Genomic DNA, 16,613 nt, shown 5'->3' with positions numbered 1-16,613 from the left:
CCCTTACTTGAAAACCGTACTAAAATCCCATGACTTTCAAGTTGTCGTGACTGGTATAGAGCCAGGCTTTCTCGTCGCGCACCCCAGTCCCCACAACGAAGCAATTGCTCGAAGGCTATGGACAAATTGTTGTTTTATCAGTTGTGCAATAGTCTGCTTGACTTTCATCAATATTTTTGAATCAATTTTGACTGATCACGATCTTCTCTCATCCAACGCTGTGCAAGACTTATCTTCCACGGTTTTTGCAAAGGTTTAAAACCTCAATTTCACTAGTTTATAAAATAGGCTAAAAAACGCACGCATTTGATTGATTGGTTCTCGCCTATGGTCCGCATAGTGGACGTCACCATAAAAAACTTATATCAGGAGCCCATGGGTACAAATAGATTCCATGTTGCCGTGCGTCTGTTCAGTAATAGATCATAGAAGATGTCAAAATGTGGTAAGAACATCAGTGTGCCACTTTTTTGTTATTTCTACATTTTCACGTGATCTGAGATCTGTTACTGAACACACGCACGGCAACATGGAATCTATTTGTTAAAAAGAATACATTCATATATTTGAACTACAATACAAGAGAGCTGAAGGTCATCGCGATCGCACGGAGTTAATCAGGAACTTAAGCAGTTGCAAGCAAGCTTAAAAGAAACGGGGCGTAGCCAGGGGGGTCCTGGGGAGACTTGCCTCAGTCGTTCAAAGGGCGGATAACTTTATCCGATGGATAACTCACTATCCTTCAGTTCCAATCTGTGCAAAGATTTCAGTATTTGCCCTCGTAACTCTGAATATGCACACTCCAAGCACCTACAGTTAAAGGTGTGACGAAACTCTTGGCCAACGTTTAACGCGGAGTTTATTTTATACTCTGGATAGTGACTTATCGACCGAAAAAAGTTGTCCGGTCTTTGAGCAACTGGGGCCTGGTGGAAAATGTATTCATTTACGTTTGATTGAAAACTCACTTTCTTTTCCGAGCAGCGCGACTCGCCTTGATGACTAGGCTCGATTACCAGCCGCTGTTTCGGGAAATGAGCCAGCGCTCACTTCCGGATACCCGAACTCGAGTGAGCGGCGGATATCGAGCCTACTTGATGACTGACAGACCACTCGATCGTCAGAACCAATCAGGACACAGAGCATATCCACGTGGCTTGTGCTTCACGCGGGAAAAGGGTGGTGGCAAGCTCGTACTCAGAGTCCTCTCTCTCACTTTCGACAAGACGCAAAAGAGAGTTATAAACTTTGAGTTCGAGGAACAAAATCAGTCCAGCAGTGATTGTGAACTCGGATTGGCCACGAAAATGGCACGAAATTTCTTGACCATAACTTCCGTAGGGTAGACGACATAGAATGAAATGGTTAACTTGCCAACGTCGACTCGTGTTCGATTCCGTAAACGCTCATATACCAACACGAGACATCAAATAACTATCTGACTCCAATTAAACTCACACAACATAACAATCCAGGTCCTTTTCTTCGGTTTAATGACATCAACAGGAACTTTCTACAGATCATTTTCTATTTCTCAACGCACGTGTTTTTACAATCCCATGATCCTTTACGTTACTTAGCACCTATTTCAACATGATTGTCACGCTATTCAAAAACAACAGTCACGGAGGTTTCTACGTGTTTGCCTAAACTTAGAAAGTATGCAAATCTTAAATGTTCTTAGATCCTAAATCTTTCTACTTTCGACAACTCGATACATGATGGTGCCCTCTCCCAACTGCTTCAGAAGTGTTCCTTAAACCTGGTTTCCATATCATCGTCCGGATCGCCCCAGTCGTTTCAAATAAAGTTCAGAGGCGATCGGGACGATTATATGAAAACACTACCCAGGCGATTGCTGACGACCCGGGCGGCTGACCACCTCGATCTAGCCTGCAAAGCAGGCGTATTTTTGGTTTGGTATGAACTATTGGCCGACATCTTGGATAGCAAGACTAACAGAGGCCTGAGGCCAGTCAAAAAAATTGCCCTCAGTGAGAGGGAGGACAGTCCTCTACGGGATGCATGCTTTCAAAATGGCAGCCCATTACGAACTTTAGACCTTGAACAAGCGTCCGCCTGCCAAAAAACGCCTGCTCTGCAGGCTAACCTCGATCGTCCGGATAGCCTGACTCAGTTCTATCCAAGCGATCGAGGTCGTCTCAGTCGCCCGGGTCGTCAGCGATTACCTGTGTAGTGTTTCCATATAATCGTCCCGATCGGCTCTGAACATTGTTTGGAACGACTGGCGGAATCGGGGCGATCCGGACGATCATATGGATACCAGGCTTTAGTATTTTCGAAGTTTTGCAGAAGACGAAGCCTGACGCTTCTAAAGTATGCTTCCTTGGTAATTTTTTCAGACGCTTTTAGTTCACCCGAAACTAAGCAAATCCTCCCCTCACAGAAAAAATAAAAACAATCCGCTTATCCTCTATTTTGAATCAAACATTTTTCTCCACTTACTGTCCCAAATGAACGTCCCCGCGCTATGGATTCCTTTGATTACCCCGTGAAGCGCAAAACGCAACAAGGGTACGAACATCGCAAACATTACGTTTTCCTTGCGTGATTTCACCTGGAACCTACTTATCTGCTTTGGTCTTAAGGTGGTTCCCTTGAAGGGGGTGATTTTGTAGATTTCAGACTCTGCTGTAACAGGGGATGATGAGGAGGGTGGCACGATGTCGCTGATTCCGTCTGGTTTGACCCCTTTGGAAACTCGAAAATGCAAATCACACCCAACGTTGAATTATTGAGGCCGTTTTTTTAAACGAATAGTAGGCTGTGATATCTGGGAGAGTGTAGCTTTAAATAAGGTGTTCCCGACAAGTTGTATTCAAATATGGCTTTCCTTGAATACACTCATTAGCACTGTACTCTACGAGAGATTATTGTATAAGTACTTGTCAGACACATTTGTGCTTCCCCCGTACAGTCGCATTTAAAAAATTCCGAAGCTCGACATACAATTTTGCTGATATTACTACTTCTTATCAAAATAATCAAATTCAGAATGGGGGTCACCGTACTTGTGAAACGCAAGAAATCGCGCGCAGTTATAGATGCGCAATGAAAATCATTTGTCATTTAATAATCTATTTATCTTCATCACTTCACAATTCTAAAGAAATATTAAAACAAAACTGTTTTTATTTTTACTAGCTGACAAAACGTCACTCCCTTATAATTTTACCTCATTCTAGCATTATGTTTATATTCTTACGACTTAATTTGTTCAACCACAAGGATTGACCTCAGGGATTACAGCTGATATTAAATATTTTTCAAAGACCTTCATATGATGATGTATATATGTTACTTGCCAGCTGGGAGGTCCGTATAGCGAAAATCTGTGACCGAGGTCTTGGACCGACCCTTAGCTGGTAAATAACATATACTTTTTTCCTCTCTCTCTCTCCCTCTCTTACCCTGGTCCCAGGCAGAGGTGTTTCGCGAATTGGTGAAGACGAGTCGCGAAGCGGCGAGAAGAGAAAAACCTCTGGTTACCTTGGACTTGTGTCTCACTTTCATTCAAACGCCACCTGTCAAACGCGTCAAATTGATAATTGCAAAAGGGACCAATGGCAACTTAGCAATCACGCGTCCCCACGGTAATATCAATCAAAAACGAACCAATCATATTGACCGGTGGCTCAGTTGGTTGAGCACCAGGCTGTCACGCGGGAGGTCGTGAGTTCAACTCCGGCCGGACCAACACTCAGGGTCTTTAAATAACTGAGGAGAAAGTGCTGCCTTTTTTAATTACATCTGCAAATGGTTAGACTCTCTAGTCTTCTCGGATAAGGACGATAAGCCGGAGGTCCCGTCTCACAACCCTTGTTCATTAACTCTGTGGGACGTTAAAGATCCCACACACTATTCGAAAAGAGTAGGGGACAGTGTTCCCGGTGCTGTGGTCTGACCTTTCCAGCATGTGGTCGGCTTGGCAGGATTAGCTTGAAGGGCTTCTGTGTGAATGAGACCACAATTGTGTATAACAGCCAGAAGTCAGGCTACTTAGCCAAGTGCTGGAGCCTCACTCAAGCAAGCTCGATTTGCATGGTTGTAAAAATATCAACCAATCCGAGCCTGAGTGTCAGATCCTGACCCTTGCGTCTGCATGAAAGTGAGATTCAAGTCCAAGGTAACCAGAGGTTTTTCTCTTCTCGCCGCTTCGCGACTCGACTATACTGCTTCGCGGAACTCTTGCGGCTCAAGAAAAACCTCTGGGACCAGGGTATCCCTCTCTGAAATCAGTTTTTAAATTGTTGACTCGCACCGCGCTTGATAGCGAATGCAGTAAGCGAGTTATTTGAATTATGTTTCCTCGCCTCTTGTCTAATAAAACTCTGTTTTGAAACACTTACTTCTGTATGTAAACGGACGGATTCGATGTCGAAAAATGGAAATTTAAGGTCATTACACAAGCTCACCCAACCAGGGCTAGGATTCCGCCAGCTCCCAGAGCCAATCAGATTGCAGGATTCGCAGAATTCCAGCGGGTTTGTCCGCTTTTAAACTTCTTCCTTACACTAAACACAATTTTTGTGCACCCAAGACTTTGTTTGGCCATTGTAGGTTATCTCATCTCTTCCAGCATAAACTGGACCCTTGCATACCTTGCAGTTTGAGTTATACTGCGCTGTCCGTATACGTTTTGTGGGTGTGCTGTTGGGTTGTTCCCTTACTGGACTGGTGGCTTTTCGTTTAGTACTTCTTGGAGTCTGTGGCGGAGTTGGTAATGTCAAATATCCCGAGGACGTCTGTGGACAAATCTCCTGGTTAGTGCTTCCAATCACTCTATCATCTTCCCTTCTGTGAAAACCACTTTTTTCATCATTTGCGAAGCTCGCACTTTCGGAGATATCTTTGTCTCCCGTACAAGTAACAGGCTTTAGCAAATCATCAGCAAGATATTGCTGCAGCCTTGTTTTCCGAGGGAATGGCTTTCTTTTGACGACTTCCTCCAAGTGGCCAGGGTTGCTAATTATGATAACTTGTCGTACACCACGTGTCACAGCCGTGTAAACATGCTGGCAAGTTTGGTAAAATCCGGGTCTCCCAACAACATACACTACGGTGTCAATCTCGGAGCCCTATTAGAGAAAAAAACAAGGCTTGAGTCAAATGAAGGCTAGACAGCTTACATACTATTGTTGTTTTTTTAGTCTTCCACAAAAGAGGAACCCTGCAAAATGGCTGCACGGATGTCTAGCACAAACCTGAAATGTATGTATTGTTCTTGCCCATGCGTGGCGGAGCTTTGCCTTCTTTAACATCTTTGCATCAATCGTCATAATCTTTTCTGTATTAGCAAGATCAAAGTATGTTGTTTTCTTGTTATGGTTATCCTTTTCTTCAATGATTTTCCTTATGAAGAAAATCTCTCCATTATTCAATTTCACCTCCTCTTTGCCATGGATATCAAAGCACTCAACATTCTTTTTCACACACACCTTATCACCCACTTGAAAATCCACTTTCCCTTTATCGTTCTTTAAGGGATGTTGGTTATAAATGCGAGAACATAACTCGTTGATCTCTGAACAGTCGTCGTGACGAAAGGCAATAAACTGAGACCTCTCCGGCTCTGGCAATGAGACAGATGGTATTTTGTTTTCTAACAAGTCTTTCACCACTTGGTTTAGAGCTATGTGAGAAAAATCAACACCGCTTTCACTTTGCTTTGCTTGGTAGCCAAGCCTCATGAATCCGCTTAGGGGTTTAGGTGGGAAGAATGGCATCTGCTGTCTGGATATTTTTTCAGCATTTTCCACAATTAGCTGAGATTCACTTCTATGGTTGGTTCTCAATGTGACACTGGAGCCATGATTCAAAAGGGCATTAAAAACATCAGCCAGTAGGTTTCCAGGTTCAATTGACGGCAACTGGTGTTTGTCACCCAACAATATAATTTGCTGCAGTGAACTATTCATTGTGAGAATGTTCAGTAGAGTAGCGAATGTTCTCAAGGATATAAGAGAACTTTCATCACAAACAAGAAGTTTGACGTCTGAAAATTTCCAAGTAGAATGACTTTCGCTACATTTCTTTGCCTCGATCCATTTTAGGTAACTAAAGATGACTGAATGTAACGTATAGGCTTGAAAGCAAATTCGTTTCCCTAAGATACTGGCTGCTTTCCCGGTTGGGGCTGTTAGTAAAACTTCATCACCACCAGGGTCACTAGTCTCACTTTCATCCTCTGGAAGCTGATCAGAACACTTTGGGAATTTCTCAACTCTTGGTGGTGTTTCAAGAACTGAATTAATGGTAGAACTACGAATGGGGCTTGCACAGCCTTGAAAATCCATTTGAGACACACCAGAAAAGCTTTGAGAAACGCCACCCATGGGTTCTTCATCTTGTTTGGTATGGGATTCACAGGCAGCTGCAAACTGAGGTATTTTCAGCTTTAACATCTGTGATAAAACCTTTGACACAACATGGGTCTTCCCACAGCCACCTTTTCCAGATACCACAACAACCGGTTTTGTGGTCATCATTTTTGCTGCCTCAAGCTGGTCTTGATCACCACCAAAGGCCTGAAAAATGGACAGAGAATTTATACTAATTAATAATATGTTTATTCACTCTTTTAGTAGCATATTGCTAATTACAAGAGGAGTCAGAGGCTTACATAGTAATACTAACATATATATAATATATATGGTTATGATAAATACATAATTGAACAAAACCACTACAGTCACAAGTACTTAAATGTCACAAATCTATCAGTGCGCAACAGATTGTTAAGTGTAGTGCAATGCCCTGCAGAGCCTGAGTGGAGTCCATATCCATGGCTAACGCCAGCCTGCTCAAGACGCAGTGTAGCGGCCCTAGCACGCCGCTAGGCTTACAATGTCACGTTGCGTGACAACTCAGGCTCGTTTTAGTTTTTGCGCTTGCGCAATTAGTTTTAGACCATGCGGTCCGTGTTGTAAAGCCCGGAAAGGCGTAAGTGTTTCGTTTTGTTTTTCCTGTCCTCCTGTTTTACATTTGTGTAAAATTTTGCCCTGTCGTTCAGTTTGACAGGTGTATTAAAGGTGTAAGGTGTGAGCGAAGAGCTCAGCGAGACGTCAAAATAAACACACTTGTTCAAACCAAATGGGTTGTTTTCCACACGGACCCGCGCCGGTACACGCAGACTAGCCATTTTCATTCTCACAGGCATTAAAAGCATCACAGTGATTAGGTCTTGTGCAGATAAGAACCATTGTTTTAGGCTGTTGACACGGTTGAAAGGTTGAAACATTTTCACTGTTGCATTCATAATATCATTGGTTCCATGTTAACTAAAAATTCTTAATGAATAGGGTATGCACTTCTTTTCGAAATACACATGGTATAACTAACATTCAAATATTTCCAAGAAGAAACTCCCTCAAAAAATACAAAATTAGTTACATACCGGTAAATCAATGCAGTTTCCAGAATTTTTTACTCCCACTCAAAATAAAGTTACATTTTAATTAAAAGCATTGGTTTGATCCTGGAACCTTATTTAGTCAATGTTTATTGATGTTGAAAAGCTGAAAATTAATTGGCACCACCTCTAAACCATTAAGAGCAATTGCATGGTGTCTGAAAAATTATATATCACCTAATTTCGCTTACTTACAAGTGGAATGATTTTTAAATACAACGCTTGTATCTTTATGCCATTTTTCTTACGCTTGGTTGTTCACTTTTGTTTGAAACAAGCTTCTTATAAACAAGTTTTGATGATTTTGGCACTTTTAAGAATTTTACAAAGAAGTTTTCATATGTGGTGTGTAGTGGTGGTGGTGGTAATAGTAGTAGAAGTAGTAGTAGCAACTTTATTTAATGAGGGCAACACATGACAGTAAACATTCATGAACTAGTAACCCTCAATCGCAATTAAAATAATTTATTTAGAACTACAAAAATAGACATGACAGATTAAAATTTAAAAATACTATAAGATACTTCTCACTTGATTGCCAACACCATTCTATAAAGCTTGGCCATAATTTGTTTTGAAAAAGAATTAAGTGATAGAAATTTGGATGACATAGGATGTTTGTTAGATGTTGAAGTTTCTTTGAAAAAGACATCAGACCAGATTACAAGGACTTCTTAAAAAAAGGGGCATGATTTCTCCATTTGAAGTGAGGAGATTTGCTGGTGTCCTGTGCTGTTCAAAAACAAATTGAGTTGCGTTTGGACACATTTGCCTTGCTTCAGATGGGATGGACACCAGGCTGCAAGGTTTGACACACATTTGCCTCACTTTACAGCAGTTATCAGTCACACATGCCCCTCAACAACATTTTTCATATTCCAAAAGTAAAATTTAGGTGGACATCAATCATATGTTTCCACGATAATAGTGTTGTTCTCTTAGCGGCAGTTGAATTCTTCATGGAAACACTTGATTGACATCCACCTAAATTTTACTTTTGGAATATGAAAAAAAGCTGTTGAGGGGTGGCTGTGAGTGATAACTACTGTAATGTTGAGCCTCCTGTTCACATTCTGTTTGAACATTGTGGTCTTTGGTAATTTCTGAGGCAAGTTTTTGGTTTGGAGTTGGGGTGGTTTAGGGGTTATCAACCACACCTCCGAGCTCTGTGACCCGGGTTTAGCCCTAGTCTTGGTTTGTATGTGGGCCGAGTTTCAGTTGATCTCAATCTAACTCTGAGGGTTTTTCTCTGGGTACTCCAGTTTTCCTCCCTCATCAAAATCGGCTCTCAGTCAATTATATTCAGCTGCGGGAGGATACCCTCGATAGGTATAACTTCTGGTACACTGTATCCTTCCCTTTCATTGAATTAGGTACATGAATAAAGTTGCTATAATTATTGCTGGTGAGCTTTAGCGAGGGGCAGCATATTATTCTTGACATTAGCCAAAAAAATCACAATTTGAATGTAAGATCGGAAGCATGTGCAGTCGATTGTGGTGGGTCATGTCTATTATCCGGGGTATTGATACCCGAAATAACGTCACGTACACGTCGTAGAAGGGAATCCTACAGTCACAGCCTTCGAGTCGCATACTTTTCCAGTGGGTTGTCATTGATCATCATTCAACCGTATATGTTCTTTCTTTGATCACCGAGTCAAATTGTTCTTCAACTTCTTCAACTGTTGAGTGAAGAGAAAATCAGTTCCTGAGCTAGACCACAAGCAGTTGTCCTTATTTCCTCAGAGCCACGCACGACAAGTGAAATTATTATTTTATGCAAATTAGTGGTGAAAACGGGGCGTGTCACGCAATCGCGCGCTCAACTGTGTCATTGAAAAATAAGAGACTGTTCCCAGTCTATTCTCAAGCACGACAATAAAATTAAATTGACATTTGTTCAACTATGCTCAGCATTTCCCAAAAAGATACTCTTTTGCTGAAAAGGGGCCAGAAATTTGAGAACAGAAGTTTAAATTGAAAGAATGAAGTGACATTGTTTTGAAATTATCCCTTTGCTTATAAAATAGTAACGTCTGCGACACATGCTTAAGATATGCACACCTTTCTTTGCTTTTTAAATACTTTCACGCACATTTCCAGTAGATCGTCTTTCTTCAAATATTTGCACCGGTTTTTAAAAAAAAAATACCAGTCACTGCTCCCAGTTTCCACGCCAGCACTCACTTTCTCACTGAAACTCCTAGTTGTTATTATTATTATTATTATTATTATCATTATTATTATTATTATTATTATTATTATCATTATTATTATTATTATCATTATTATTATTATCATTATCATTATTATTATTATTATTATTATTAAGCCTTTTCCTGGTAGGTAAAATCACCTTTTATTCTGCTCTGAGCTGAACTGTTATGCTTTTAAATTTGCTTCGTCAGAGTCTTAGGGAAGTGTATGTGAATCCTGGTGAATATACATGTAATATTTTCAAACAGCAATTCTGGGTTTGTACAGTTTACTTGACTGTTTCATGGTCATGCCATTTACATCTGGCTGCGGGCGGATACCCTCGATAGGTATAACCTCTGGCACCCTTCCCTTTCATTGAATTGAAGCCTTTTCCTGGTAAATAAAATTGCCCTTTATTCTGCTTTTGAGCTGAGCTGTCATATTTTTTAAATTGCTTTGTCAGAGTCTTAGGGAAGTGTATGTGAATCCTGGTGAATAATTCAATCAGCAATTCAGGGATTGTACACTGTACTTAATGTTTCATGGTCATGCTATCAGGAATCAAAGGAAACACAAACTCAGTAGTCAATTGATTGATGTTACCTCAAACAAAATAATTACCGGTAGAGCTTGTGGTTACAAAATAAACCTACCATTCTCCCTAGAACAGTCATTCATAGCATTTATGTCCTTTCGTTGTAGAATTATAGAACAAGATATGAAAGTGATGATTATAGGGGTCCTATCCATGGATCACAAGAAAATACATATACTTTAACACTTTTGCACTTCCTCAGTGGCTAAAAGCCAGTCGAACTCACTCTGTTAATCTTACTCCTAGTTTAAATAAATTGTGCATGTCTTTTTTTGCAATGGTTTCCCAGTAGTAACCACTTTGCAACTGTAGGTGATTATTAGGTGGAAGACCTGGGACAAGTGACAGAAAAGGTCACTCAGCCACTCTGATCATGTACTAAGTCCATGCAACAACTACTATGTTGAAGGGAAATTAAGCAAGGAAATATTACACAAGCAACGATTCTTTTACAATTAACAGTATATTTTGCAATAACATTTTTAAAATTAAACTACCGGTATGTGTTAGGCTTGACAATACTCGCCCATGCAGTGGGAAGCTGATGTCAGGCATTCCACAAGGATCTGTGCCAGGACCCAGCTTTTCAATATCATCTTAAACAATCTGTTCACCAATACAATTTAGAAAGCTAAACTATCGGCTCATGCAGATGACAAACAACTTTACTTTAGCAATGGCAGTGCACAAATTGTGCAGAGGACCCTGAATTCAAAACATAGCTTCGGTTTCAAGTTGAATTCATCTGAAACACGAGCATGCCCAGAATAAGTATCAACAGGGTATGGTCACACAAAACAAAAATTTAACATACTTTGCCAATGGATTCTCTGCCATTTCGCTCATGATAAACAAACCAATGCTTGAAATTCACTTGGAAAGCATGCAACAAACTGAACTCGACTGATTGAAAGTGTCGCTGACTGTCTCACCTAAAAAACAGCTCAGATAATGTCACGCAAGAACTTACTCCTCAAGCTGGAAATAATCGTTGACAAAATGAAATCATTTGACTACAAAAATCCGAAAATAACATCTTACCTTGAAATTTGAGGAACCCAACCATTTCTCTGTAGTGAGAAATGGAACTTGTCAATGTCGTTGTGAAATATACCATTTGCGCTGCCTAAACATCCGATTTTTTTCAGCGTTCAATTGGACTCTTTGCTCTATATTGTGCGTCCAAAAAAAAAGTGTGTGTTGCAGGACACAATCTGGATTATCTGCAACTACAAACTGTAGGCCCCATCTCACACAATTAAGTTGGACATAATTCAGCATGAGTGGTTGACTTGGAAATAATCTTCTAAATTAAAATACCTGCTGACAGTAGTCAAATTGAAGGAGTCCAAGTGCTGAAACTGGTTAACTAAGAAAAGTACCGTACTATTGGTTTAAGGTGGCTCTAACCAGTTTCAACACTTGAAAGAAATGTTCTTATTAGAAGGATTGACACTACAACACTTAATCACTTAACAGCAATGTTATGGTACCATATCAAACACGTTAAAAAGTTACCGTGGCAACAGGAAAGCCCTGCAAAAACACCCCACATTTTGGCTTTAGCTGCTCATATCTCAAAAACGAACTCAGTGACCCCGATTTTTTATTTCTGAAATGTAATAAGCATGCCAGAACAAAACTTTCTGCAAAGTTTAAAAAAAATCTGTGGAGTGGATTCAGAGCCACTTTAAATAGTTGAAAATTTAAGGTAGCTCTGAATCCGCTCCACAGATTTTTGAAACTTTGCAGAGTTTCATCTTGGCCTGCTGATCACTTTTGTGCAATAAAAAATTGGGGTCACCCAGTTAGTTTTTCAAATATGAGCAGCTAAAGCCAAAATATGGGGTGTTTTTGCAAGGTTTTCCTGTTGCCATGGTATCTTGTTACGTCACAAAAATGACTGCATCTTGTTCAGCAATAATTGACGTTTCACATTGTACCACAACATTGCTGTTATGTGAATAAAGTGTTGTAGTGTCAATCCTTCTAATAACGAGATGCTTCCGTGAAGCATACACTGGGTTGCCTGTGGTACGTGCTACAGAAAATCAGAAGGCACTGAATTGTGTGGTATTGAAATGCAGCATTCCAGTCTCTGAAGAATAACAAATAAAAGAGAAGCGAGAAACATTGGCTTCTGGGCTGACATGTTGATAATTTTCAAGTTCCCTCACAACTTCCTTGCATCACAAGTGTGCCCTCTGAGCATCTGACAGCTTTGTAATACTAAACTTCACTGAAGTCAAGCCCTGTTCCGCAGGGTTAGTGTTAGGAAGGGAGACCAAAACAATGAACCCCTCATAAAAAACACAAGCATCTGACCGAAAATACTATTAACGCTAACAAATGCGAACCCAGCAAGGTACAGATTTTGTTAGCTTGCTTTATGCAAAACAAATATTGATGAAAAAGCAAATAACTATTGATACACAGTTTTTAGAAAGAGCAGAGGGAAGTTTCCGGGACGGTCGATCGAGAATGAAATATTTACGACATGAAAACAACAATAATTTTGAACCGTGAATATAGAATATAAAAAGTTACGATCAGCGACAAAAATTTTAGGAGATTTTTGCTACGTTCGAGTAAATTGCAAAATCGAAAGTGACATGGCCGGAATTCAGCAGGCACTGTGATTAAGTTACCGCGGCATGTTTACTCGCCAAACAGTGAAGCATCTGTGTCAAATGATGGCAAGATACCGGGTTTTTGTAAGTTTCTTTTTCTGTCAAGTGTTATAAAGTTTGACAATGAAATGAGCGAAGTCAAAACAAAGATCACAATCGCCCAACTCTTGTTTATGCAAAGTCAAAATTTACTCTCCAAGACGCGTACGACCTTATTATCACCAGGTAATTCCATCATTTTGGAAATAGCAGCTACTTTATTATTCATCTGCGTCACAAGTTTTCACTGATTTTGGGGCTCATTTTGTTGAAACTCAAGCACGCTTCCAACAGGCCTGTGAACCCTTCCTGCTTACAGAGCAATACTAAAAAACTTCTCCCATATCACATTTCAACCTTAAGCTCGAAAATTCAATACACAACATGATATTATAATTTACAAAGGCAGAAAATTCCACAGAATCCTTTTCCAGCGAAAGTTTTATTGAAACAAACAACATATTTGCTCTTAGAGGCGAAAACCTCTTCCTATTTCATTGCGTGCCGTGAAGACAAGAAACTCAATTGTGTCAAATTACCATGTACTTCAGGTAAATACTGCTCACTTTGATTTCGTCTCGACGGGCGATAGATTGTTGTCGAAGTCCAGTACTCGTCGCTTTTGAGATTCATGCCTAGTTTATCCAACTGACTTTCCATTATTGAGCTCCATAAGGGTATATTTTGTTTAAGGATCCACTAAAACGCCATTCGCGTTGCATGACTTTCGACGCCATTGCAGGCAAGTTAATGATTCTACTGTGTCCACCAGAGAAATCTACGCAGTTCCACTACCCTCTCGATCCTAAGAAAATACGCGCAGAAGGCTCTATGGACAAAGATACCACTTACCAGGGGAGTGACAGGCAAGACTTTTACCGACACGGAAAAAAAATAATAATAAAAAAATAAAATAAAATAAAACAAACAAACTAAACGCAGACCTCGACTGGGTTTGCCCATAGGCAACCCAGTAACAAGGTCTCTTGAAAGTGTTGAAACTGGTTTGAGCCACCTTAATGTAGTCAAAAGTCGGGGCATTGCCCATACACAAATATGGTACAATGTATATATTCTTGCACGATTTGCTGGTCTTTCTGCAAAAGGACATCCCGCAAAAGAGTGTTTTTAAAGGGAACCAACACTCTTACAAAAAGACAACTGTGAAAGTGGTTTAAAAAAAAAACGCTTACAGCAATGTCTTTGTAATTAAGTTTAACATTAGCATTGATGTAATGTAGTGAAGCGTATAATAGTTGAGTTCTTAATATGAGAAATATGCAAAAAAAATCAACTTGAAGCCACATCTTGCTTATTAACAGATGGCCACTCTCATACAAAAACTCACCTTCTCGTCAATCTCCACACCCCCGACCCATGGGTGCCCTTTCATCATTTTGCTAATGGTTCTCACAATAGTTTGCTCATAGTTTCGAATGCTGGGTAAAAAGAGAGAAGACGGCTTCCCATAGTTATCACTGTCGGTCTTCACAGCATTTATCTCCTTGAGATAATCAAGGCTTTCATCCCAGGAAGTAAAAGGCGTAAAAGGCTTCAAATACTTTGTATTCTTCAACTCCTCCAAAGGAAAATAAGTATGGCCACACCTGTACGTAACTTCGCACAAAGCATTATAAATGTACAGAGCACCACGGTTCATCACTGGCATCTTTTCCATGAGGTTGCAATTGACTAATGATGGTATCTTCACCTCACAGCCTAATATTCCATATCTTTCCTTAATGATGCACTGAAAACCAAATATCCATGGCTCATCTTTCAGTGCTTTCTCCATGCCTCTAAGCACGCCGAGATCAACAGATGAAAGCAATGTTCTTACATGGCAAGGAAATAAACGATGGGCAACTTTTGTCCACTCAGGTACCAGGAAGGCTTTTCCTGTGGCTAGTAATAAGAAGTTTGAAAAGGCTTAATAAGCACTTATTTCAACAAGACTCTAGTCATCGAGAGCACAAACCATACATTATGATGGTTTGGACCAATGAGTGATACACCTTGGAGTTTGGTTGTTCAGAAGAGTGTACTCCTGAGAAGGGATGTGATGGCAAGTGAGGTTTCCTCAGAGTTTGTTTAATCCATTTTCTCCTGGGGTTCCCCATTGACGAGTAAAATCGTCTGGCGTTAGACAGAGTAAAATACCGATCGAGAATGAGATATTTACGACATGAAGACAACAATAATTTTGAACCGTGAATATAGAATATAAAAAGTTACGATCAGCGACAAAAATTTTAGGAGATTTTTGCTACGTTCAAGTAAATTGCAAAATCGAAAGTGACATGGCCGGAATTCAGCGGGCGCCGTGAATAAGTTACCGCGGTAATTGAAGTTGTGTTGATTTATTTGAAGTATTATTTGCAAATATGACTAAAGCTACTTATCAGAACATCAGAAAGCTGTGAAGTGGTGTGTTTTATAGGAAACAGACACTGCCAATCCGCCCCCGCATGGCAATTCGGGCCGGCAAGGATGCCAAGTTGTGATTTGTCAACTCAGCTGCTTTTCACAGGAGATTCAAGTCCTCTCTGTGTACTGTCATAAAGCACCCAACACATCCACTTTCCCTAAATATTTCTGGGCAATCAGTACAATAAAAAATATTATTTTACTAGACAACGAACACACTTTACTAAATCCATGATTACTACTTAGGACTACAGTAAAACACTGCGAAGAAAAACCTACATTTTTTGATGTTTGGCAAAATAGATTCTTATAGTTTGGAGTACTTAGTGGAGGTTTAGGCTAACTAGGTTCTTAATTAGGTTCTTAATTTTTATGAAGAAGGATACTGTTAGCAAAAATTGCTATAAATGGTATTTGTCCGTCATAATAGGCATTTATTTACCAAAAATCTAACTAAACTAGGTTAACAGCCAGAAGATATGCATTTTTCAACAATGATAGTATACATTATACATTTATTATACATGAACGAAGCTCTGAATAACCATATTAAAGCCAGACTTTTGGCCAAGATGTTTATGAAAATGTAGTCTAACCCCACATATAAGAACCTGTTGATTTTTCTTGGCTAAACTGGTTCTTATATTTTGGAGTATTAAAATGACAAATTTTTGCCAGCAGGTTCTTAAACCCTAGGTTCTTCTTCGCGGCATTTTACTGTAGTTATTATTAATTATTATTGACTGAATGCATAAATGGCGGCCAAAAAAATGTTCTTTTGTTTCTGTGCTAATTAGCCTCACTAGCCTCGTTTGCATGGACAAAATACAAAAGAATGGTTGAGAGAGAGTCTCATTAGCTCATTAACAAAAGAATACATTTTTGGCCGCCACTTATGCATTCGGTCAATTGGACAATCGCACTCACGTGAACTATGCAAACTTGTTTGAATTTGTTTACAAATGTCACTGTTGACTTCACCGCTACTCCCGAAGTCTTGTAAGTTCTTCAGCAGATCCAAGAACGTCAGCCGTATGTTTCTGCTTTGGGCGAAGTCTAAGAAAGCTGATACGTGCTCTTCATTTACAGAGCACCCTTTCGTCAGAAACAACGAAACCAAATTCGCATCGACGCCATCATCAAGTCGAATACTGTAGGAAGGAACAGCCACTTTTCGCTGCGTTTGGGAACTCGCTGCGATCTCAACTAACTCTACCATGGCCATCCACCATGGAGAGGAAAACATGCTATCAAATCGAGCACGAATAGTTTTCTCGCCCTGAGAGACT

The 16,613-nt window shown here is 40.0% G+C and overlaps 1 protein-coding gene across 1 annotated transcript in view; it reads right to left on the bottom strand.

The window, feature by feature from the left end:
- Window positions 1-1,484: 1,484 nt before the first annotated feature.
- Window positions 1,485-16,613, bottom strand: part of LOC138053006 (DNA helicase B-like) — a 15,363-nt gene continuing 234 nt past the window's right edge. The window contains exons 1-4 of the mRNA XM_068899679.1: window positions 16,252-16,613; window positions 14,246-14,802; window positions 5,226-6,548; window positions 1,485-5,099 (exon numbers count right to left, since the gene is read on the bottom strand). The exon at window positions 16,252-16,613 is cut by the window's right edge and continues 234 nt beyond it. Coding sequence (XP_068755780.1) covers window positions 4,536-5,099; window positions 5,226-6,548; window positions 14,246-14,802; window positions 16,252-16,613 — 2,806 coding nt within the window. The 3' untranslated portion in view covers window positions 1,485-4,535. The remainder of the gene's footprint in view (window positions 5,100-5,225; window positions 6,549-14,245; window positions 14,803-16,251) is intronic.

This window comes from Montipora capricornis, chromosome 6, assembly GCF_036669925.1.
Source record: "Montipora capricornis isolate CH-2021 chromosome 6, ASM3666992v2, whole genome shotgun sequence".
Taxonomy (NCBI): Eukaryota; Metazoa; Cnidaria; class Anthozoa; order Scleractinia; family Acroporidae; genus Montipora; species Montipora capricornis.
This window is presented reverse-complemented; position numbering and strand designations above follow the sequence as displayed.